Genomic DNA, 24954 nt, shown 5'->3' with positions numbered 1-24954 from the left:
CCACATCACTCCAGTCCATCAATTAATGTCTTGTGAAGCAAAAAGCTGCATGTTTGTAATAAAACAAATCCATCAAGACATTTTAAACTTAAAATTTTGCTTTTGACAAAATACGAGTCCTTTATCCATAATATTACTTTATCCAGTGAAAAAGTTGTCTGAATCAGGATAGAAATCTGCATAGATCAAGCAACGTTTGCAAGCTAAAACAGTACAAAACAAATATGTCATATGGATTATTGTGATGTTTTTAACAGCTGTTTGGACTCCCATTATGACGGCACCCATTCACTGCAGAGGATCCATTGGTGAGCAAGTGATCCAATACTACATTTCTCCAAATCCATTTAGCTTAAGAAACAAACTCATCTACATCTTGGATGGCCTGAGGGTTAGAGAACAAGGCGTTGTCATTTAATTAGTGGTCCTACAATCGTCAGAAGTGGGTTTTGCCTCTGGATGAATCTTACTAACATCTGGTCAGTTTCTCCAAAGTTCATTTGAAAGAAATTTCACATTCTTGTTTGGCTTAATTGATGTCTCTTTGTTTCAACAGACAGATCTCTTCCCTACAATCTGAGCAAAGGAATACAGTCTAGAGTCTCAGTGCCATTCATTGGCATTACCACTAATAACACCTGCCCGGGAATGAGAGGAATGAGGCTGGTGCTGTGACATGTACACACACCCTCGATTCTGAAGACCATCTCTGAGCTAAAACAGCAACATGAAGTTGTGAAGTTTGAGCAGAGAAATTGAACTTTACACTCCAGGTAACTGGGTGTGGCCAACAATTTCAAAATTCCAGCGTATCTAGCAAGTTAGGAAAGGTGCGAGGCATTCATTTTCACTCAGCAGATCCTAGTCATGCTAATCCACTAATCCAATCCTCGCTCTACAAAACAAAAGAACACATGCTTAGCATTTTCATCGGGATTTTATTAAAAAAGTCTTTAATACACCCTACTGTATGACTGACAGAAGTTAGAAACAATAATATTTGGTATTAAATGTCCAAGAATCAGTGATATCAAAAATCTGTACACAAATTAAGACATTTCACGACAAAGAAACAAACATTTCACAATAATGCGGCGTTTAGCTGGTAACATGTCTCTATCTGTGCCGCTTTCTTTGGCTTTAGGCAACACATTCTAATGACGTTTAAGAAAACACCCTTATGAGTGTAGATGACCCTTCAACAGTGTGAAGGACACAATGTGCAAAATCTACTTAAAAATACAATATACTTCACAAATGTACATACAACAATAGAACATAATTAAGGCTACAAGTACGGCAACAACATTTAAGAAGTTTGTCAGGTTTTCGTACACTTTTTAAAACACATAAAACAGTTTATTGAAGGTTTGGCACAAAACCATAAAGATGGAATCCACAGCTTTAGTAGTTTATCTTAATAACTAAGCAAATGCTATTCACATTGTAAACTACACGTTATCCTACAGTTGAGTGACAAATTTTGGCGAAAGAAAATGAAGCCTATTTTGCACTGTGACATTTTCATGACAATTAAGAAAAATCTTCATCATTACCGTAGTTTGTCCAGCCTTTAAATCTGCATATATACAAATACAATTTGAATAATCTAGTTTTTTCTATTGTGGTAACCACTTTTTTGCACTACAGTAATGAGAATTTAGGAGGAAAATCTACTTTAATTGCCTTGAAAAAATGCAAACAAAATGTTTTTTTTGGGGGGGGGGGGGGGTGTTTACATTGTGAATTTTTCATGACAACTAAGAACATTTTTCTTCATTACCATATTGTTCTATTTAAATCCACAATGTAACTTCAATTTAAATATATTCTTCTTTTTTTCATTATGGCAATAATGTTTTTGCATTACGGTAATGAGAATTTAGGTGGAAAATATGTTTTAATTGCTCTGAAAATAATGCCACAATGCCAACAATCTAAAACCAGGCTCATTTTATTTATGCAAAATCTAATTCCTTATTTGTTTCTTCCGTTTTAACATTTTGACATCATTTTCATGACAATTGCGGCTGTTTTCCACATTACCGTAATTTGTCCAGGATTTTTAAGCGTTTTTTAATTAGATTTTTTTGACATTTTTGCATTACGGTAGTGAGAATCTGCTTTAATTGCTTTGAAAATAATATCACAATGCAAACAGTCTAAAACCAGGCTTAATTTCTTATCATTTGGAGGTGAAATACCACCCAAATTTGTTAATTAGCCCAACCTGGCTATTTGTCTAGTACTTTTATATCAAGAATACAGTGCTAATCAGAGAAGTGTTTTGAATATTCTTGCGTAATAATATATTCAATATAAAAAAACTTTCTATATAAAAAGGCAGCACAGCCTAACTAGTTCTTCTACAATTTTGGGTTTATTTCCTGTTTCAAAAGTCACCCAAGTCTACTAAGAACACAATGAGCCCAGTTTCATGCGCTAAAGGGAGTAACCAGAGGCAAGAGTTAATTATTACTTAATTTATGACCAAGCAGGATCCGTGTGAGCCACTGAAGTGTGGAACCTCAGGCTAAAAATAACCTGTTTTAAAGAGTTGAGTCTAGTAAGTTTATGTACACATGCGTTCACAATGCTTTCTGCATCTCTTCAGGGTCGTGTCTCGCCATAAGGACTGCGGTGAGCTGGGATGGGATCCATTTGCCATGGTTACCCACCCGACTGACCTAAGGCTTGGTTTCCAGCCCGAGGTCCATGTGAATGTGAAAGAGGAAAAGCGTCTCCCCTCCCCCGGCATTCCCAGGCCTCGTGGGGGGGTGGGGGGGGGTACTCGGCTGCATTCCAGAGAACGCCAGAAGATCTGAGGACGGAAAAACACATGTTGAAATCCACATGGCTCACCTACAATCCTTCACATTAGTTTGAGAAACTGGGCGCATCACAAAACTATAGCAACTACATGTAATCTACAAACACTTACTAAGGAGATCACATTTGGTATGTTAAGCTGCATTTAATTTCAGAAGAGCTTTAAAACAAGCACTATAAAACTATTCTTGCCCTGCTAAATGCGTTTCATCCCCTGAAACATGTAGGTAATGAGCTCATGAAGTTCACTTGTGCCTAATTTCCACTTTCACAAAATGTTTTTCCACAACCTATAAAACAAGCAGTTCCTTTAGATTTGTTTTTGAACATAACCTATTAAGTGTGTATTTTATCTGTTCGGTTGCATTGGGAATGTGAAAACCATTTGACTAAAGGTTAGCCAATATCTAGAGAGTAACATGGCAAATAACCTGCAGATATATAATACAATAATTTAATTTAATAAAAATAACTATTTTTATTAATTAATATTATACCTTTTTTATTATTATTATTAAATTAACATTGAATATTTTATTTTATTATCATTAATTTTTTTACTTCTATAAATATTTTGCAACATGCATATAAAATGCAGATGTATCATACAATAGTTTAAATAACATTAAAATCACTATTATTGTTCATTAATATTATACAATTATAACATCATCATATTATTATTGTTATTATTATTATGGTATTTCTTATTATTGGTATTTGCATTATGGCATATAAAATGCAGATAACTAATACAATACTTAATTAAAATTAATGACACTATTCTTAATATACTATTTAATATTATACTATTATTATTATTTATTAACTATGTATTATTTTACATTTTATTTATCTTTTAAACTTAAAAGATAAAAAATATTTTAATACAAATAAGTCAGTGCTAGTAAACAAAGGATGCTAAAAATAAATGACCAATTGTTTATTTATATATATATATATATATATATATATATATATATATATATATATATATATATATATATATATATATATACACACAATTATTTTTATTTGTCATTTTTTATTCATATTATTATTATTATTAATAATAATTAAAATATGCAATAATTTATCAAATAAATAACACTTATTATTAATATTATACTGTTTATTATTATACTATTGTTTATAATTAATTTAAATAAAATTTAAAAATATATATATTATTCATATTATTTTAAGGAACACTAAGAGTGTTGTTAGTGTATTTGTATGCTTTTTTCTAGCTCAACCGTAGAATAAGGCTGAGTCTGGGATTGACACCATTAAAGCTGATTTAGAGTTTAACAGGGTTAACAATGTTGTAAAGTCTAGAGATAATACTGTGACCTAACTCCTAAAGCCAGCCAGCGGATCTGTTCGCACCCAGCAGTGTTTCTTGACACCACAACACATGTTTCCATGCGTTCGCTGCCGTAATTAAAGGCTTGAACGCCTCTACTGGAGGACATAATGATCTTTCTCTAATCAATATTGTTCTGGATGTGATGCATGAGGGTCAAAGCTCAGATCTGGACAGAAAAAAAGATTCAAATGCTATTCAATTCTCCCAATACTGCATCCTTTCCAGACACGGTGTCTGTTTTTCCGTTGTTTAGACGATCAACACTCCAGCATTAAAAATACTACCTAAGAGAGATCAGCGTTTCACAAGTACAGCAACTTCAGAGCAGTTATATTTAAACATAAGCGTCCCGTATTTCATACCTTTGTGTTATTTCTGGGACATGGCAGACACTTTAATTTAAGACTTGACAAGCGATTCTACACAAACCACACAAATGCTTAAAGTGTGGTAAAGTGAACTTTTGAGAGTTGCGTAAGTGTCCATCCATCAGCGTCACCCATCCCAAAGCAGCAGCAGGACAGGTGACCTTTGACCCAGTTTGCAACCCTTGGAAATTCCATTAAAGCGAGTCTAAAGACCCAAACGCATGCCTGGGATTCAATCAGCTTACGTTTAATAGATTTTACGGCCTTGTTTTCATCACCTAGTTCATGCCATAAACTGAAAACCTTCTTTTTGTCTTTATTACATCTACTTTATTCTTCCAAACTCTGGAATTTACTACCATGTTTTATTAAGCAGTCAACTAGGCTACGTACATTAAAATATAAAAAACACACTTAAGGACTTTTAATTGACTAAGTCTTCGGACCAGATTTACTAACAGCTTGTGCCAGCGCAAACCGTCTTTTGGCGTTAAAATAAAGATGCGAAGTGACGAATTAGCGATGAAAAGGCGTGGACACAGTTATTTTTGCGCCTGACCTTATGGAATATGCATTTGTAGGAGTTTCCCTTTCAGACGCAAAATTTATGGGAGGAGAGTATTAAAATTAATCACCCCTCCCATTGGCGCGTCTATGAAATTGCCCTCTAACACTAATTTGCCCTCTTTAGTAAATCTGGCCCTCAAAGTTTTATGTATTTATTGAATTTATCTCATCTTTTAGTTGTTTTTAAAGCTATTATTTGGTTGCGTTATTTTTACAAAATAAATAATAAAATATTTAATTTAATGTAATATTATTTGGGTGATAAATCATTAATCACTCAAATATATTTATTTATTTTTGTTATAAATGGTTTAGCACATGAGACCTTGATCACAAAAATAATCTTTTTAACGTTAATTTTACATTCATTACCAATGTGAAAACAAAAGACCTTCTTCAGTTCAGTTTATTATAAATGGTAAAACAGGAATGATTAGTTAGACGTTATTTTTATCAAATTTGGTAATATATATTAAAAGCAATTAATAAATAATTAAATAAAGTAAATAAGTTTAAGTAATGTAAAACCCCTTAATAAAACTTAAATATTGCCGAAAAATAAATTAGGTAGTGTTTTATCTATTTGTATTTATTTTTACAAAATAAATAAATAAAATGCCATTTATTTATTTGTTTGAGTGATTCATTCAGTTTAAAAAAATGGTGAAAACAATTTTCATGATTAATAGTACTTTAAATAAAAATTTAAAAAACCATTTGCTTTATAAGTATTACCCAAATAAATGACTTTCTCCCATTGTTTTGTATTAAATTGTTTTTGTTAATAAAATGTGAAGAAAATAAATAAATGTGAATAAATATATCACCAATTTTATTTATGTAGTTATTTTATTTTATATAACCCTTAATAAAACTTAAATAATACAAATAAATAAATATTTCTTCAGCGCAGCTAAATTGTGAAGTAGTGGTTTGGCAGTAGCTCTTTCCTGATGGTTTCAGCAGCTGTAATGAGGGTCACGGGGTGAATTAATGACAGCTGTGTAAACTACTGTGCCGATTGATCTGTGATGTGCTCCTCTAAAGGATCAATCCCAATCAGCACCTTATTTATTAGGAACGCCATTTTCTTTGCATTATGTGCCACCTCTCAATATTCTGGTAATGTATACTAATGAGCAAAAGTGTGCGCCTATCACAGCATGACATGACGGCCACCTAAACCTTATTGCCATTTTCTTTTGCATTAATTTTTCGCCGAAGTGAGCTCTAATTGATCCCTAAATAACAAAAATACGGGTTTTTTTCAATCTGTGTGCCCCTGGCTTCAAAAACAAAGATGGTTTGTATGCAGATCGCAACCTTTTCACCTCTTCTGATGGATGCATATTATGCAAATCTGATTAATTACACCAAGCAAGTGCGCGGCTGAACTACCCGTTTGATCTATTTATGGCTGGTAACCAATTTGAGGCCTTTATATTATTCAATTTCTTTCCGCAGGTCCCGCTTCCAGGACAAAGGAGTGAAAGAAATATCCATTAACTTTATGCAGATCCAGGCGCGCCGCAAGGGCTCAGCAGGACGTGGTGACTTTATGCGCGTGTTGGGCATGAAAGGACGGACACTGATGCCAAAATAAAGGATCTTTCTGCTAGCATTTCAGATGGCTTTTTAAAAGGTGCGCATTAATAAAACATTAGTATTGACCGTGAGGGTCATTCTGGTCCGCCTCCGTGGATAATAAAGCCGTTCTGAAAGCCAGGAACCGACCCTTGACCTAGATCAGGTGTGTCACACAACAAACAGAGACTCATATGGTGTATATTGGATGGGTGCCAGTTACCACAGCCTGTTCTGCAAGACCAAAGAATGAGAAGATCTTGATAACTTCCTCTATAGTGCTCATGTTACAGTTTGGATTACTAGTCTTTCCAGCTAGAAAACATTATAGTTGCCTGAAGACAGGAAATATAATTCATCTGCAACCATGGAAGTACAAATCAAGCAAAATGCATTGTGGGATACAGTACACACAGTGTTGAAGTACACATAATATGTACTGCTAGAAAAGTATGCTAGCATGCGGTTTCAAACATAACCCAAGTTGTTTAAGCAGTTTTGTGGCTGTTATTCTTGTTAGCCTTAAGGTATTGATGCTATGTTTGCTGTGAGGCTACATACGTCAACATAGGAAACCAATCTGTATTTGTCAAATCATTTCATCGGGTTGTTCGAGTAAATACAGACAGCTTGTGTCTTTCTATCTCAGGTTGGGATAGAAAAAGTGTACTAAGTATGTTGAGAGAACTGCGTTCCACCGAATATCTCAGTTGTTAACTCAACTCAAAGTCAAACAGTGACTCACTGGGCTGATATGTAGTGACAATAGGAAAGAAACATATCTGCGTTTAAATGGGCGCGACTGACTGGTGAGAAATGATCTGAGACTGTACACCTTTGGTGCAACGCATATTTGTAAAGCGTACTGGAAGTCTGCAAAAGTGGACATCAAAGAGAAGGAGATTTTTTCTATTTGTTTTCCTCGCCCCATTACGAGATGACGGCTTCTGAAGCGATGTGTATTTTTAGTTTTAAGCTGCTGGCTTCCAAACACTGCAAAATATAGCTGCACCCTATGCCTCGCTCTGCTGTTTCTGACAAGGCTATTCTGTGCAAAAATCAACGGTGAATTTGTGACATTCAAAAGAGCTGGAATTGCACTCTCAAAGAAGGATAAAAGAGACTTGTCAGCAGCAGCCGTGCAGATCTGGGGCCTCGCAGGCTCTCTTCTGCCTGTCTCCACCCAAACCATCTGTTTATTATTGAGGAAGGGCAAACAGCAGTTCCCCTTGGCATCCGTCCATTAAGTGAACGTTGAGCTCTCGGTAACAAGCAAATGTGTTAAACAAGACTAGACGTTTTTGAAGCTGAACTAGCGAGAGTTATTCTTCAAGCAAAGACCTGTTTTACAACAAATAAAGAGGTGAAGATGCCACCTGACAAGTTGAATGGTTCCAGTCTCCATTCTTCCTGCCAAACATTAGGCCTCAATCTCAAATAAACACACCTTCTCTAAACATCGTCAGCCATTATTTGAGTTTGTTATCTGTCTGGCTACTGTGTACACTAGCGAGAACAATACGCCCTGACATTTATTTAAAAGAAAAGATGGAGGATTTGTAAACAACCCAGGGAAGCAAGAACATACGCTGTTTCAGTGGAGCAATATGCACAAAATGGCACAGGCCTCACCATAAGAGGAACTACAAGCATGAACCTGATCCTGCTCTTGCTGGAAGCATTTGGAAAAGCCTGTACGCCCCAGAGAGACGCGTTTTACTCTGTAATTTGTGCTGCCACATTCCTTTTCGAACTATTAAGGAACATTTCATCTTTATTTGACACCCAACAGCACTAATTACGAGTAGACATTTTTCATCAACAAACAAAATTACTGCTTTATACATCTGAGAGGGCTTGCACTTAAAGCAAACGTTATCAATTGGACAGTAATACCGTAAAATACTCACCAAATCAGAGACATATTTTCTTCAAGATGGGAGGTACTTCCAGGTGCTGACAAATGCTGTTGGGATAAGCGAATACGGTATACTTGTTATGCTATCCCATGAGTCCGTTGACGGATCATAGCAGTCCAAAGTTTTACACCTCTGCGCCCCAAAGTAGCCCCCAACCACGTAGAGACGATTCCCCGATGCCACTGCATGACAGCTGATTCTCCTGGAAGTCACGTCACCAAACTTGGTCCACTGGAACGTCTCGCTGTTGAAGCGGTACGCAGAGCTCGCAGAAAACTCTGTATCTCCGCCAATGACCACAACATGGTTCCCAACAACTGCTGCCGCCGTGTAACGCCAGAGCTGAGGACAAGTGGCCGGGACTGTCCACCTGTTCTCACAGGGGTCGAAGCACTGAACCTTGGGATACTTGTCCCTGTTGACACTAGTCCCTCCGAAAGCAAAGAGTTTGTTTTTGGCCCCTACGACAGCAGCGTTGCTTACACCCTCTCGAAGAGGGGCAACTAGTGTCCACTTGTTAGATTGGGGGTTGTACTGCTCCACTTGTTTAAGAGACACAGACGGGGACGCAGGGAACGACCCCGCGAGGGATGTGTGTCCACCTACTACATACAGGCTGTGGTCAAGTTCTGCTGAACCATGTCCGAATCTAGCGACGAGCATCGGTGCAGCTTTGGACCATTCGTCATGCAAGGTGTCGTAGACCCAAACGTCTTTTGAAGCCCCATTTTCAGACCCTCGACCACCTGTGACATATACTTTACAGCCAATGGCACAAGCGCTGCACTCTTTGCGAGGGCTAGGAAGGTCCGTTTTGGGAGTGATCTCCTTTGCCTTGTGATCAATCATGTACACTTTGTCGCACATGAACGTTTGGCCTCCTAGAAGCAGGAGAGCTTGGCTGACCTTTCGGGGTTGGGCGCAGAATCCCGTGACAACGCCGTCGTTCTGCAGGATCTTCATTTTGCAACGGACAGCATCCTCCACAATCTCGCGGCACACCTTGTGTCCCATGACAAGCTCCTCAGATGCGACATTCTTTAGCAGATAGGTTTCTGGGAGCAAAGCGAGTCGAACACAGCGCAGAAGGTCGGGAAGATCAAGATGTCTCCTTCCGATGTCTGCTCTGACCCAATCAATAACAGCCTCGTACACAATACTTTCGTCCTCAACCTCCAGCTCCTCGCTAAAAACAAGCTCCTGAACTTTATCTTTGGGCAGGCTCAGGAAATCTTCAGTGTGGTATAGATTAGCAAAATTCGCCAGACACATTCGCCAAGAAAGTTCATACAGCCTCTGGCACTGATGAGCATCAGACAGAAGCATCATTCCAAGGCAGTTAGACGGATGCAGATTCTTCTCCAGGAATTCTGCGGTGGCGTCACGGATGTCGTGGAACTGGAGCATGTCGCCAGCCTCCAGCAAAGACTCTGCATTTTCCTCATTAATGATCACCCGGGCCGAGTAGGCGTAGTCTAGCAGGAGCTCCAGGACCTCCGGGTGCAAAGAGTCGTGGAAGTTGACCTCGGCGTCTCGACTCTCCTTTAAGCCACCACTGAACATGGCCTCAAAATAGCGGCTACATGAAGCCAGAACGGCTCGGTGGCATGGAAATGCTCGATGTCCAGCGTGCAGGACTACATCCGTGAAGACACGTCGCTTGCGGAGGAGGTTGAGTTGGGTAAGCAAGCTGTCTGCATGTGATGTCTTGTGGAACAGATGAATGTTCATGGACCCAGAGCTTGACCTTGACTTTCGGTTCTCGTGATTACTGACAGACATCTTTAAACTGGATAAAAGACAAAAAAAGAAACAATTTCCTCTCAGATCCCTTTTGATAAAGTATTAACATCTCAAATCATCCGTGGACGTTCATTTGATATTACTCAGAAGGCCTATTGTTCAGCAGTGTTTAAAAATCCTTAACATATAATTAGACAGTGGATACATAATAGTTAGGGCAATTACACTTGGAACCAACCATCTCCTTGGACAGCAGTAAACCCATAATCGTTTGTTAAACAGCAATAAAACATTACAGCTTTTCGTTTACCTTGAGATTGTTCTCCCTTTCAGTACAAGGGTTAATGATTTATGGGAAATGAATCACCGCGTTCTTCTTTGATCTCTGATAAAGTTACTGCTCATTTCATAATTTCAGTTATGCATAAAACGAACAGCAGTACGAAACCTAATTGTCTAGTACAATAGTAAATTAAACTAAATGCTGGAATACTTATAACATTTCTACTTTTTTGAGTTGTATTTAAATAATGCAATTTTAAAATACATTCTCATTGAAAACAAATTTTCAAAAAGCCTTTACTAAAGCATCTTCAAGTTGAATCAACTAAGATACAGTGGCTCCTGAATTTACCATGGTAACTATAAAATACCATGGTAACTACATTTATTGCTTCTACAAGTACAAATATTCATATTTGAAAAATTCTGCATTCATTTAACTATGGTTACCACGGCAACAAATGCATTTAAATAACTTAAGGTGTTAAAGTACAACCGATTCTATATATTTTTCCTTTGCTTAAAAAAATTAGAGAAAAAATGTGCATGATATTTCATAACATTATCTCGCAACAAATCCAAAGATTTAAAGGTTAAAGTGGCAGGTTTTCGCCAGACAAGTCTACTGTGCCAATCAATGTATACACGTTTATATATTGTAAAGTTGTGTCGTATAATCAAAAGTAGTATGACTTTACCTTATTTCCTTTCCACGCACGGACTTGTAAAGTATGCATTCGACTTTTAAGGACGCGTGTTACTTTAAGACGTCTCGCCGAAAGGTTTCAGTAGTAACATTTCTCGAGATGAGACCCATCTGAAGTCTGCGAGATCTGCCTGTTACACGCTGCTGGGGAACATTACTACTGTGAGCGAGCGTGTAGTGTAGATCTCAGTCGCTCCTCCTCTTCCCGCATGTTAAATGTCCAATCCTGGGGAAGGAGGTGATTTTAGGACGCGTTTTATTAGTAAGAATGAGTGACCATGCACATGTCAGTGTGACTGATATTGAAACACAATGCATGGTGGATGCATGTATATTTTTTGTCGAAGACCATTTTTTTTTAAATATCTACAAAAAAAAAGGTCATAAAAACTAAAGAATGAGTGACCATGCACATGTCAGTGTGACTGATATTGAAACACAATGCATGATGCATGCATATTTTTAAACATTTTTTGTCGAAGACCATTTTTTTTTAAATATCTACAAAAAAAATGGTCATGAAAACTAAAAATAGTTTTAAATACAGTATTACTAAATTACAAGGTAAAATAATATTTATTCAATAAAAAATTTAATAATTGTAATTGTAAATAAAATAATCAATAGCATTTTACAATTGTCATACCACAGTACTGAGTCTCTCTGGTATTTAGTATCAGTCCATAATGTTTGCTTTCCAACACAATTATGCAGACAGGAGAAACATGATGTTATTCTTTGCATCTTTCTTTCACCCTCAAAGTGGTTGTACAAACACCAGTGTCCTGTACTATGAATGACTATAAACACTCACTGTACTGTATTACTGTCAGACCCCCTGCCAACACTCACTTCATGTCTAATAGAGTTATTAGAGCTGTTACTCACTGCCCAGTCTTCAACACCAATTATATCTGACTTTACTAAAGAAATACTTCTAGCAGGTTTTATACTTTTAACTTCCACTGCCTGTTTTGGCTTTAGGCACGTTTAGAAATTATTCATTTTATTATTATGATATCCTTTTACTGTATTATTTATTTACATGCATGCATGTATGTTTTTTTGTATAAATATGTAATAAAACTAAAGAAAAAACTGAGGGAAAATAATTTCTCCACAGCAATAACATACCTGTAGGAATGTAGAGGCACCTACTGGACACAATTTATATTGCATTTAAGAGAAACCATTAGAAAGCACAAATTTACATTTTAGTCATTTAGCAGCTTTTATCCAAGTGAGGACGATGGAAGCAATCAAAATCAACAAAAGAGCAATGATATACAAGTGCTAGCCTATAACAAGTTTCAGTTAGTCTAACACTGTACACGTAGCAAGGTTTTTCTTTTTTTAATTATAAAAAAGAAAATGAAAAATAATTGAGCAAGCTAGTGTTAGAGGCCTTTTTTGTGCTCCTTGTTAATTGTATAATAAATAAAAATAAAACAGATAGAATACAAAAATATATATATTTTTTTTAGAGTTACTTGTTTCACTTCTGTTTCAGTTTTTATAACCATTTCTTACTATGTGTAAGTTGTTGTTGTTTTAAAACATATGTGCTTGGCTCAGTGTTGATGTCTGTATAGGTTGTTTATTCAGTTTTAGTTTTATTTAATTTTAGTACTTCATACTATATGGAAATGAAATAATATATATATTGAATTTATTTGTATTTGTATGTATATGTGTGTGGCTGTACATGTAGTTGTTTTTTGGTGTTTGGCTTAGTGTTATGTTAGAAGCATTATTATACTCAAACCTTTTGTTGTTTTAATATTTTGAATTGTTTTTAGCTTATTTTTTGTTTTCATTTAAATGTTTAGTATTGAAATGCATTTGTCAATTTTATTTAATTTCTTTATTTTCTGAAATGTGTGTATATAGTATTTTTACTTTTAGTCTTAGTTACTTTTGGATAAAAGTGCCTGCTAAATGACTAAAAGTAAAGTAAAGTAAAAGTTAGTGTCAAATAAAGATGGAAGAGATGTGTTTTTTAGCTGATTCTTGAAGAAAAACAAACAAAAAAATTTTTTTTAACAAATCATTAGATTATTATTAGATTATCCAAATTATTAACAGATATTTGTAAAAAAAAAAACAAATGTATATATATATATGCATTTTAGCATGCTGTGTTAATAATTTTGTTGGCTCTTTCAAATTGCAAGACTGTTTAAAGTGATTCGTCGTTTTAAAATCAGAATTTATGCTAATAGCACCTTCCCTTAAAATAAGACTTTAATTCATCACGTAATTTATTATTTTAGTTGTATTATTAATTTTTGATATTGCTGTAATTAAAAACTACATATCCCAAAAGTCAACAGTCAGGATGTTTTCCAGAGCGCTTCCGGTTCATCTCAAGGGCAGTTATCACATGTACCGAAGCGACACTCACTTTTATCCAGTGTGTCACTGTTTTTAGGTCTATTAGTGTGTGAAATGGACAGTTTCGGTTCAGATTTCTCTTCTGGCTCCTCGTCTGGTAAAATGGACACTGGCACTATAATGGAGCAGGTCAAAGTTCAGATTGCTGTTGCAAACGCGCAAGAGCTGCTGCAGGTAAGTGACTTTAACCTCTTAAGATGCTAAATGTTGTTTTTGTTAGTATGTTTATGAGAAACGTGTGTTAAGTAGTTTTATTAATGTATATTGGTAAATGAATTGATCAGTAGAAATGGACCATGGTAATAGCATGGTATAATTTGGAGTACCATGCAAATGTCATTGTGGTTTTCATTAAACACAGTTGTATAGCAAAGGTCATCACTGTGTACACTTACCAGAAAAATAACATGGTATTATCCTGGTATTTTCCAATTTTATCTCTAAAATATGATAAAACTGTTTTTTGAACATGTACCATGTTACTACCATGGTAAAAAAAATTAAGTACTGTAGTTGTTGTATAAGTAAGTAGTGTTGTATAGAAATACCATGGTATATTAATACGGTACGCTTTCAAAAAGTACTGTGATGGTACAGTGACATACTATTATGTACTATAGTATTACTAAGTATGTCCAAGAATACCATGGTACATGTCCAACAGTATGTCTGAGAAGTAGTACAAAAAGTACCGTAGTAGTACCATTGTATGATGTTCTTGCAAAAACCTTCAATTACCATATTTTCAAATAAATATTTCAAAGTACCATAACATTACTATGTATTACTAACACTATACGATACTGTAAATAATGATTTTTTTGTAAATAAAACTAGTTTGAAGTAAATTTTACTAGAAAACATAATTTCAGTGTTTCTACTTCCATTTTTCACATTTCATAGTAATTATTTGTGAAATGTATTAGCAATTACTGACTGAACTGTTTCAAACTGAATCCTACACCACCCATTTTAACTGGATGATATATTGCCATATTCCCTTTTTGCAAGGTTCTTCAAGGTATCACAAGTACTAAAAGATAACATGGTATTACCAAATCATTCCATGCATTCCTAATAGAATTTGTCCCGCATTGCAGAGAATGACTGATAAATGCTTCAAGAAGTGCATTGGCAAGCCAGGAAGCACATTGGACAACTCTGAACAGGTGGGAGTGACTCTTCCTATGCCGTTACCCATGTTTATTTGAGAAAAAAAAAAATCTAAACCTGCTCCCCTTTTGTTTTTTTTCCAGAAATGCATCGCCATGTGTATGGACCGATATATGGACACATGGAACACGGTCTCCCGTGCATATAATTCCAGATTACAGAGGGAAAGGGCACGTATTTGATGTGCAGATGGCAGTCGGTACTACCTCAGTCCTCAGGTAGAGATGTCTCTGAATACACGACAGGTGTATAGACTTGGCTTTCTTACCACACAACAACAGCTGATGGCTACAGAAGGAACCAGGGGGTTGGATTTAGACTCTACATGGACATTTCATTACATTTTGTTTGTTAAAATGATTATATAAAACATAAAATAGCTGTTTAATAATTGACAAATTTAGATTAAGGGATTGATAATTGTAGTAGCAACTCTTATGCTTAAAATGATGGCTGGAATTGGGATAACAAAAGAATTGGTCTGGATTTTCGCTCCACTTTGCTGTTCTGAGGTTTTAGTATGTTTAAAAACAATGCTAAAATTCAGATTCCTCCCCTTTTGCTGTTATCCATTTATCAAGCAACCAATCTGTCTGTCTTTTGTCATTGGGTGGATGTTACTCCATTCCCTGAGGGAAGGGCTCACTTTACCAACTCTGTTCCACAAACCTAGTTCTTCTCCCAGAGGGGGAGAACTCAGTGGCGCCTTTGTTGCAATAATTGTCGCTTCTTCACCAGGAGCAGCCAAACAGTCCTTCTTACTTACCTCTGAAGAACAAACCGCAATTGTCAACCCTGGAGTGTCATTTGTCTCATAAGTACAGTAGTAGGGTTGTTTAACTGCAAGCCTTTGTAGTTCAATTTGTGTACACCCGTCAAAATTTCCAATTTTCTTTGCTTCATTGAGTCTTGGAAAGATTTGGACAGAGACACAAACTCCACCAAGGCATGTCCAGACAGATGTTGTGTAATTGTCACCAAGCTGTTTTTATGAAATGCAAATAAATACCACCAAATTAGTCCATTTTTATTGATGTTTATTCTTTCATTGGTTAACAGATGTAGCACCAGTCGTACAAATTAGGCCTGAAACACACTAAGAAAGTAAATGAACGTACGCGTTGCATTCCCAGCGTTGCCACAGGGGGTATGCATCTGAACTGTGTTCTTCTACAGCCTGGTCAAGTATTGTCATGGTGGAGAAACAGTTTGAAAAGTGTCTTGTTTAGGCCCTGTCCCAAATGGCACCCTAAACCCGCACTTTCGTGACGTAATGCCACTTTGACTGTCGGGTTGAAGGCTGCTGCGAAGCTCGCCCCAGTGCAGGCTCAGTAGAAGTGCAGATCGAGGGTGCATAGTGGCCGCAAAGGGGGTGCTCGCGAACACCCTATTGAATGTAAAAATGACGAACGGGATACCCTACAGTCTTGTTGACTTAACGGACATGCGCACACAGCCATTGTAAGTCCAGTCGCAAGTGCACATGAAGTGTTCCATCTGGGACAGGGCCTTAATGGCATAAACATTGGTATTGAGGTTTCCATCGTAATATACAATATGTTTCTTTACTTAATGTTCCTTAATCCTTCTTTCTTCATCAACAAAGTAAAAAAAAATTGCCTCAGTTTTGTAGTAAAGTCCATCTTGTGTTACAGGAATATAAATCCTGCGGGTGATATTTGTCTCTTGCAATCAGAATTTATCAAACTTCATGCAAGCAAATGTTGCCATTTTTTATTATCTTACACCTGAAGTGAAAACCACTTCAAAATGATCATTATTTTGAAGCTATGTTGGTTACACTCCGGGCCACGTGGAATCTGCATCCTAACTAATTAGGAGCTTTTCCACTGATTATTCCTTTAAAATCATTACGTTAAAAAAGTCTGCAGATTCAGTGGTGGCCTCATGGTTTAATAGCCTCAATGGCTATAGCACATCAAGGGCTACTGCTTTGTACACCAGAATGCATTGGGAATACGAAAAATAAATATTTTGACAGTACAGTATGAACCTGTTGGTAAAGTCCATTTGAGTTTCATGCATTCTTTTCAGTTGAGAGATACGACTGCATGTCACTTGTGAGAAAGAAGGTGGTGGATATTCTTAAAAAGGGAGGTATATAGATATCCATTCTCTGACAGCCGTGACCTTCATGTAAATTCCCGGGAAGCCAAGTCGACCACAGCCGCGACCCCAGCTTGTCACCCCAGCCAGAAACCACCGGCCCTGTGGTTCGTGGCACACCAGAGGGCCCCCTGAGTCTCCCTGCAGACAAAGACAAGACCACTGCGTTCATTGGTGTTTTTATGGAAGGTATGACATTTACAGAAGTCTGGTGAAAACTCTAGGACATGGTTGGGTTACATTGGGCTGGATTATGTAATCAGCTTAAGAGGCATGTTGGATGTTTTAAGTGGAAAAAAAGACTTTTAGAGCATTAAGTATCGTTGGGTAAGTGCAGCAGTGCTTCAGAAAAAGTGATTCAGATTTCTCCTACAAAGAGAAGAATGTATCACAGCCCTCTATTTTGAATGGTAGAATTCAGAACTCTTTAGTATTGATATATATTCATATTTAGTAGTCTATAGTCTTTAGAAACAAATTTTTGACCAGAAACTCACCAGACATGTGTCCTTGTCTCCTTCCATAGAGCCAGCACACATCATGTTGTGGGTAAGTTCAGCACCGTAAGCTTGCTGGCAGTCCAACTGATCAATGATATTAACCTGTGCTTTTTGCAGCAAACTGGTTATCATGCCTACATGGGATAAGCAGACCATATGTCATGATGCACCTTGTGAAACAAAAGCAGTCGTAATTTTCCATATCTTTTTGGAAAAAGACTTCAAGTAGGGGGAAGTATATAAGAGCTGTTTTTTTATGTTGTTTTCACACTTGGTACATTTGACCAAATCTTAAATCCCACAATACCAATGATTGATACCCAAGTGGTTTACTAATAGCATATAGCAGGGGTGGCCAACTTTGGTCCTGGAGAGTCACATGCCTTGTCCAAATACCCACACTTGCAGTCTTTGCACTTGACTACTTATATGATGTATTTCCTGTATTTGGCCCAATTGTTCAAGTGAGGATGAAGACCACAACTGTGTGTAGAACTTTTCATTACGTGATGGGACACACTTAGGCTACAGTGTTGTAAAAAAAAACCTCTCGCAAGATGTCGGCAAAAAGTCTCCCAATTTATTTCCAGAACATTATACATGATGGAATACACTAAACCTCGAATAGCTCCGGAGCAGTATTCGAGATGTGTGGATTTAGGGTGTGTTAAGGGCACTACGCTTTGGCGGTTTAAAGACCTGGGACAGACTTGTGCACTTACTTCCTGACGCACGCATGCGCTCGTGCTCTCAATTGGCTAAGACCGCAAGTGTGGGTATTTGGAAAAGGCAAATGTCCTGTAGAGTTCAGCTCCAACCCTAATCAAACACACCTAAACCAACTAACTGAACCTGAACCACCCACCTAACCAACTTTTGTCAAGGTTGGAACAAAACTCTGCAGGACAGTGGCTACTCAGGACAGATGTTGGCCACCCTTTCATGTTTTCAGGGTTTCATGTTTTGTTTGTTTTTACATCCATTACAAAATGTAAGACTACTAATGTGAATCAAATTCCCTTTTCCAAACAGACGGAAAATGTGTGGTTCCTTTGTGCACACTCTAGTTTGGAAGACAGCATCAGCATTACCCACACATTAAGGTCAATCGAACCTAGGTCCGCACCAAAACGTGTTGGGTGAAAATGCTATCATAAACTACTAGTGTTAGGTTTTGTCTTGGTCACCTTGACCAAGCGCAAACTTACCATCCTCCCTCTCAGCACCCCAACCAATGATGTAGCATTCCATACTTTTGATGAAGCTATGCCAGGGAGAAGGCAAACACACAGTCTGGATGGTGTAGGACTTGGGGGCGGGGATGGAGAGTTCCACCAGGGCCACATCGAAGTCCATGGTGCTGCCATTGAAAGCTGGATGAAGGATGATCCTTTGCACTGGAATCACCAGAGCACCCACTCCAGACCAAATGACTGAGCCAAGACTTACCGTCCAGCTGTCAGGGTTCAGGTCACTAGTAACGAAAACAAAACAAAACACTAAATCTTCCCTGTTCAACTCTGTCCAGGTCTGACAGTAGAGCATGTTGGGTAGATGTCAATCAAAGGTACACTACCCTCTGAAGCAATGCGCTGCAGTTAGGAGCCATTTGCAGTGGATAAGCGTAGCTCCACAGCGGTGAGTGCGTTGGTACTGCAGACTGCCCACCCATGGCCATTCACCTCTATGAGCAGTGACACCACCAATAATCCTCTCCTGGCCCATAACTGGACGATTCCCACAGTCTACAAAGTAATCAGGTGACTCTTTTATTCTTGTTCTTAAAGCTAGTTCAATTAGTCCTTATTAGGGGTAGATATATTTGCATTTACACCAATAAATACAAGGCTGTGCGAAATGCATGTACGGTCTGTTCAATGGGTTGTATAGTTGTGCAACTTGGTGTCAATCAGCCGACAAAATGTTGAAAATATGCTATTCCGAAAAAACTTACAGTGCAATAAAGAACTCTGGGTTGTGAAAATTGGTGACAGTACAACCTTTTGAACAGACTGTATAGCTACCCTTCTTTCATCTAAATTTAAAGGAGTCATGAACTGAGAAATCAAAATTCCCTTGATCTTTTGACACATAAGAGGTCATCGTGCTATTAAAAAATTCTGTATGTTTCAGAGCTCAAAACTTTCTTGTCAGTCCAAAAACAGCTTACATTCAAGCCATTCTGCCAAAAGAGCAGGTTGTGGAATTTGTCACTTTATGATCTAATAGTGTGGCTAAACACCACCTCCTCAGAAGATCAACACCTGCTTCTATATAACTGCCTGTTTAGCCCCATCCACCGATTTGCGTGTAAAGAGGGTATATGATAAGAGCGGTAAACAAGTCTACGCAGAATCCAAAAGATCTCGTCAGTAGGAACTTGGTCCTTTGGGGGCAGTCGTGGCATAATGGCTAGAGTCGGACTTGTAACCCGAAGGTTGTGGGTTCGAGTCTCAGGACCAGCAGGAATTGTCGGTGGGGGGAGTGAATAACCAGCGCTCTCTTCCACCTTCAATACCACGACTGTGGTGAGACCCTTGAGCAAGCCACCGAACTCCCGACTGCTCCCCGGTTCCCCGCAGCAATATGACTGCCCACTGCTCTGGGTGTGTGTGTTCAGTACTGTGTGTGTGCACTTGGATGGGTTAAATGCAGAGCACAAATTCCGAGTATGGGTCAACATACTTGGCCACACGTCACTTCACTTTCACTTTGTTTACTTCATTTTACCTTGGATTCATTTACAAACAAGGCACAATTTGACGCAGGATTTTCAGAAAGATTGAAACTAAAAGACTATGTAGTGCCGACTATATTGGATCCGACAGTAATGTTGCAATGCTTTGTCTGTTATTACAGATCAATTGATATGTACTGAGTATTTATGTGTTTTTAATCTATATCACAGCAGTGTCCATCTATGAAGGATGTAGGCTGTCAAACATAACACAACTATTAGCCAGTCACATCAGTGGGCGTTTACTTCTAAATTCTGCCACGCCTATTCAAACAGAGCGTTCTGATGAAGGGGGTTAAAAACAGGACAGAAAATAGCCTATTATTCTAAATTATGTTTTTTGATGTAAAAATCTTGATAACATAAGTGGACCTCAGAGAATAGTACAACATAAAAAACCAATAGTAATTCATAACCCCTACCCTGATGAAGGTTTACTCTAGCTAATTAACATTTCATTAAAGTGAGTGCTAACCCGAGTTAATGTAGAGCAGGGGTGCCCAATCCTAGGATCAACTCTGGTGCCTGTCTGCAAAGTTCAGGTCCAACCCTGCTCCAACACACCTCTTTGTAATAATTACGTGTTTGATTAGGTTTGAAGCTAAACTTTTCAGTAAGGTAGATCTCCAGAAGCAGGATTGGGCATCCTAAAACCTGAGATTATGGAATAGAGATTATTTACCACAGTTTTTCTCGTCAGCCTCATTGGGGCAGTCAGTGACTCTGTCGCACTCTGGGTTTGTCTTGCTGATGCACATGTCTCCGCCACAGTTATAATTACCACTGCAGTTCTCAGGAGCAGGGTTATAATCATTAATAACTTGCTCAGAGGATGGGCTCATAACTTTAGCAATGTTAACCATAGTGGTTGTGACACTAGGGATAGTGGGGTCGACTTGGAATGTTGGTGCAGTATTGGTGTAGCTCAGAATCCAGTTGCGGAGCTTGGTGATGCGAGAATAGACCCCAGGCTTGTTGATCTGTGCGCATCCCACTCCCCAACTCACCAAGCCAGCCAGGAAAAAGCGTCCAGGGGACACTTCACATACCAGAGGGCCTCCGGAGTCTCCCTAAAGGACAAAACCACATTTAAAGCAGTTGAATAATTAATTTTGAAACCCTTTTTAATCAAGCATTTTTCCTAGCACCCTTACCTGACAAGAGTCCACCTTCCCTTGAAGAAAACCAGCACACATCATATTTTGGGTAAGTGCACCTCTGTATACAGTTGACTTGTTGCAAACTTTTGAGTCAATGATCTTCACGATTGCCTTCTGTAATGTAGAAGGCACCTCAACTGCACAGGCACAAAGACGAGTATTCTTAAAAAGAGTCTCAAGTAGCCAGACTTTTGACTTGTGGCAAAACCACTGGTCTTCATGGAATCTTATTAAGCATCTGAATATACTTTTGCTTGAGTTTAAGTTTAGTTCAGATGTACTCGGTCACTTAGGTGCTCTTTTCTTGACCGAGTTCTTAAGGTCATTGCACACGGAGTCAGAAATTTTCACGTGCATTTTTCAGCTTTTTCTTCTTTCCCATCCTTTCTTATCAAAATTCATGCTACGGATGCGAAAACGCAGAAAATCAAACCTGATCCAAATTTTTTTTTACGTACGAAAGTTTCAGAGGCAGTGTGCAAACTTGATTGACACAACGTGAGGTCGTATTTTTTTTTTTTTAACGTGCGAAAATTTCGGACTCTGTGTGCAATGATCTTAAGAACTCAGTCAAGAAAAGAGCACCTAAGTGAATCATTATCACAATCACATCTGAATAACTGAACAAACTCAAGCAAAAGTATATTCAGATGCTTTCCGCAACATCAAACATACTCACTGGAGAACTGATTAAGAGCTCCCCAGCCAGAGACGATGCAGTTTTGCCCAGGACTGAAAATATGAGAGGATGATGGCATACAGACTGGCTGAACATAAGAGCTGAACGTCAACGGTGTTTCCAACTCCAGCACAGTCACATCACTGTCAGTGGTCATTGGATCGTATCTCGGAGAGACAACCAGGGACTTGATGTTTATTATGGTGGCTTCGCCCTCCTCCCCAGTGACTAGATTGGCTCCCACAAGAGCCGTCCAATCTTTTGGGTTGTTTTCTCTTTGGTATATAAGACGATATATTTAAATATAAATTGGTGTCTAGTGATGGGCTGATGAAGATTCTACAAGAATGATTCCTCACATTTCAAAACAGTGGGCAGCGCTGACGAGCCAATGATTGTTGATGATGGATGCGCCACAGGTATGACGGCCACGTAGTCTGAGACTGACCTGCCAGGGTAGCTCCCCGTGACGAGCGTTTTCACCACCCACAACACGGTTAGCCATGGCTGGACGTGTTCCGCAGGCTATAAGAGAAACAGTGGTTAACAATCAAAGAACATAAATTAAGCTAGAACTAGCCGCTACAATTCTATAGTTCTTTGGTTGCTAACGTGTTTTTAGTGACTTTAGCATGTTTCTATGCATTTCCGAGGGTATTCTAGGTGATTTCTAGGTTGTTCGTTGGTTTAGAGGTGGCTTCTTGTCCCTGTGAAATTCTTGACCCTTGATATAGCTTGTGTACATCCTAAATTTAAGTCTATTAATTTTTTGCCAGAATTGCTGTCCATTGGGCAGAAATCCATAGAAGACTAATAACGCTCATTGACTTATTATGCAGCACAATTTGACGTATCATTCAAATGTGTACCAAATTATTATGTATGTTTAATTAAGATTTGTGGTATGTTCAAATCATTAACCCTTGATGATTGTGATGTTTACCTTAACGAGCACAACTATAAATGCATGTTCCACTCCTTTAAACTATTTTGATACTAAAATGTCATTAATTAATACCTTTACTTACAGCACAAATTAGTTCTTAAACTTACAAAAAAGAAACTAACAGCTAGTTCAAGTGTTAGCATAGCAAGATGGTGACACTTACAGCAAAAGGCTTCATCTGAACCATCAACACAGTCGCTTATAGAGTCACATTCTGGATTTGTTTTTGTGATGCACTCGCCATTGTCACAAGTGAATGTGTTCTCAGGACATTTACCTGCCATAAATAACAAACAAATCTGAGCATTCTAAGTTTACAATAAACCTTCATATATGATCAATAATATATTATCTTACTTATGTCATTCCCAATCTCATAGAATGACTTTCCACTTGCTCCTGGAATTATAAAATAGGTCAAAATAACACTATTATTGATTTTTTTTATTTATTTTTTTAAGAGGAAAAAAGGAAACTGGCGTACCAAGAAGGATGATGCCAGTGATCTCGCCATAATCTGGGATAACAATGGGTTTCCCATTCAAAATGGCCTTCAATCCAGTGCGGAGGAGGTCTTGAACAAAACTCTCCGTATAACCCTGGACTTGAGAGTTCCGGAAGACCAAATGTAGAGTGGTCAAAACATTTGTGTTGGCATTCCTGAAAGATATTACAGACTCTTAAACAAATACCATAATTCCCCACCATGTGAAAGGAAAAGTTAACCCAAAAATTTTAATTTGCTAATAATTTACTTCACCGATAATATGAGTTGTTTCTTCATCAGAACAGATTTGGAGAAATGTAGCACTACTTAACTTGCTCACCAATGGATCCTCTGAAGTGATTGGGTGCCATCAGAATGAGAGTCCAAACAGCTGATAAAAACATCACAGTAATCTCCCTTCCATCAATTAATGTCCTGTGAACTGAAAAGCTGCATGTTTGTAAGAAACAAATCCATCATTAAAGCATTTTAACCTTGAATCATCACTCTGGATGAAATAACAGTCCATAATAACGCTTTTTCCAGTTAAAGTGTGATGGCAGATTATTGTGATGTCTTTATCAGCTGTTTGGACTCTGACGGCACCCATTCACTGCAGAGGATCCATTTGTGAGCAAGTGATGCTAAATTTCTCCAAATCTGTTCTGATGAAGAAACAAACACTTCTACATCTTGGATGGTCTGATGGTAAGTACAGTTTCAGCAAATTTTCTATTAAAACATTGCATGTAAGCAGTGTACCTACCCATATGCAACTATCTGGCAGTCAATAAAGTGATTTGCCACTGCAGAGGCGCTAAAGATATTTGTGATCTGTAAAATAGTGAAGACAGTGAAACCCTTATTACATCTGCATTGTGCCGTTTTGAAATAACTAATAAATTGTGCACATTAACATTCATGTCTTCTGGTCGTGCCTTTTCTTTCAGAGTCGCAGTCAGTACTACATAGAATCCTGATGTTTTATCTCGCAGATCTGGATCATAACTGAGACCTTCCAATTCCACTGTTTCCATGAAATAATGTTCCTCTTGTATTAAATAAGCTAAACAGGGAAAACAAGGTTGGTTTAGGTTTCCATCAGTATCATAATATTTTGATTCTTTGCACAAATTACTATAAAAAAAATATATTGAGTTCACCTGTCATAAATCCCACAGCAGCCCCAATGATGAGAAGAATCAGAATGGCAGCTAAAGTCATACATTTGCAAGTGGAGAGGCAAGCTGGCTGTGGATCACCCTCGGGCCACTTATTCAAGTCTTTCCTCTCCATTTCAGTCTATACAAAGACCTGCAACACAACCTGGACATCCAAACTGTAAAACACAAGACATGGAGGTAACAAATACAGACAGATGACC

General features: G+C 37.9%; 3 protein-coding genes across 4 annotated transcripts; 1 reads left to right on the top strand and 2 right to left on the bottom strand.

Moving 5' to 3' along the window:
* Nucleotides 1-920: 920 nt before the first annotated feature.
* Nucleotides 921-11549, bottom strand: LOC306867233 (ectoderm-neural cortex protein 1-like). 2 transcript variants are annotated; one of them, XM_079412834.1, is made up of 3 exons: nucleotides 11360-11549; nucleotides 8628-10425; nucleotides 921-2821 (listed from the first exon to the last, which is right to left on the bottom strand). In XM_079412834.1, exon 2 carries the CDS (start codon nucleotides 10416-10418, stop codon nucleotides 8649-8651), a length of 1770 nt encoding a protein of 589 aa, XP_079268960.1. In that variant the 5' UTR covers nucleotides 10419-10425; nucleotides 11360-11549; the 3' UTR covers nucleotides 921-2821; nucleotides 8628-8648. The 2 variants fall into 2 exon arrangements, with proteins under 2 accessions (XP_079268960.1, XP_079268961.1); XM_079412835.1 differs by lacking the exon at nucleotides 11360-11549 and having other exon boundaries at nucleotides 8628-10527.
* Nucleotides 11550-13720: 2171 nt separating this feature from the next.
* On the top strand, nucleotides 13721-16830 carry LOC306867169 (mitochondrial import inner membrane translocase subunit Tim13-like). The gene is made up of 3 exons (XM_079412739.1): nucleotides 13721-13935; nucleotides 14862-14930; nucleotides 15018-16830. The coding sequence occupies exons 1-3, from the start codon at nucleotides 13816-13818 to the stop codon at nucleotides 15114-15116; spliced, it is 288 nt and encodes a 95-aa protein (XP_079268865.1). The 5' UTR covers nucleotides 13721-13815; the 3' UTR covers nucleotides 15117-16830.
* A 210-nt stretch (nucleotides 16831-17040) lies between these two features.
* LOC306867167 (transmembrane protease serine 9-like) lies at nucleotides 17041-24866 on the bottom strand (the record flags this gene model as incomplete). Its single annotated transcript, XM_079412736.1, has 14 exons — nucleotides 17041-17202; nucleotides 17559-17695; nucleotides 18770-19035; nucleotides 19138-19306; nucleotides 20981-21368; nucleotides 21453-21595; nucleotides 22138-22412; nucleotides 22497-22662; nucleotides 23247-23360; nucleotides 23441-23482; nucleotides 23568-23743; nucleotides 24337-24404; nucleotides 24509-24636; nucleotides 24734-24866. 14 exons carry the CDS (start codon nucleotides 24864-24866, stop codon nucleotides 17041-17043), a joined length of 2367 nt encoding a protein of 788 aa, XP_079268862.1.
* Between the last annotated feature and the right edge of the window lie 88 nt (nucleotides 24867-24954).

The sequence above is a fragment of the Barbus barbus genome (assembly GCF_936440315.1).
Source record: "Barbus barbus genome assembly, chromosome: 49".
In the NCBI taxonomy this organism is placed as follows: Eukaryota; Metazoa; Chordata; class Actinopteri; order Cypriniformes; family Cyprinidae; genus Barbus; species Barbus barbus.
This window is presented reverse-complemented; position numbering and strand designations above follow the sequence as displayed.

Coding starts and splice junctions, on each gene's coding strand:
- LOC306867169 (XM_079412739.1), top strand. CDS start 13,816: ATGGACAGTTTCGGTTCAGATTTCTCTTCTGGCTCCTCGTCTGGTAAA. Junction 13,936..14,861: donor ACGCGCAAGAGCTGCTGCAG/GTAAGTGACTTT, acceptor CCCGCATTGCAG/AGAATGACTGATAAATGCTT. Junction 14,931..15,017: donor CATTGGACAACTCTGAACAG/GTGGGAGTGACT, acceptor TTTTTTTTCCAG/AAATGCATCGCCATGTGTAT.
- LOC306867233 (XM_079412834.1), bottom strand. CDS start 10,418: ATGTCTGTCAGTAATCACGAGAACCGAAAGTCAAGGTCAAGCTCTGGG.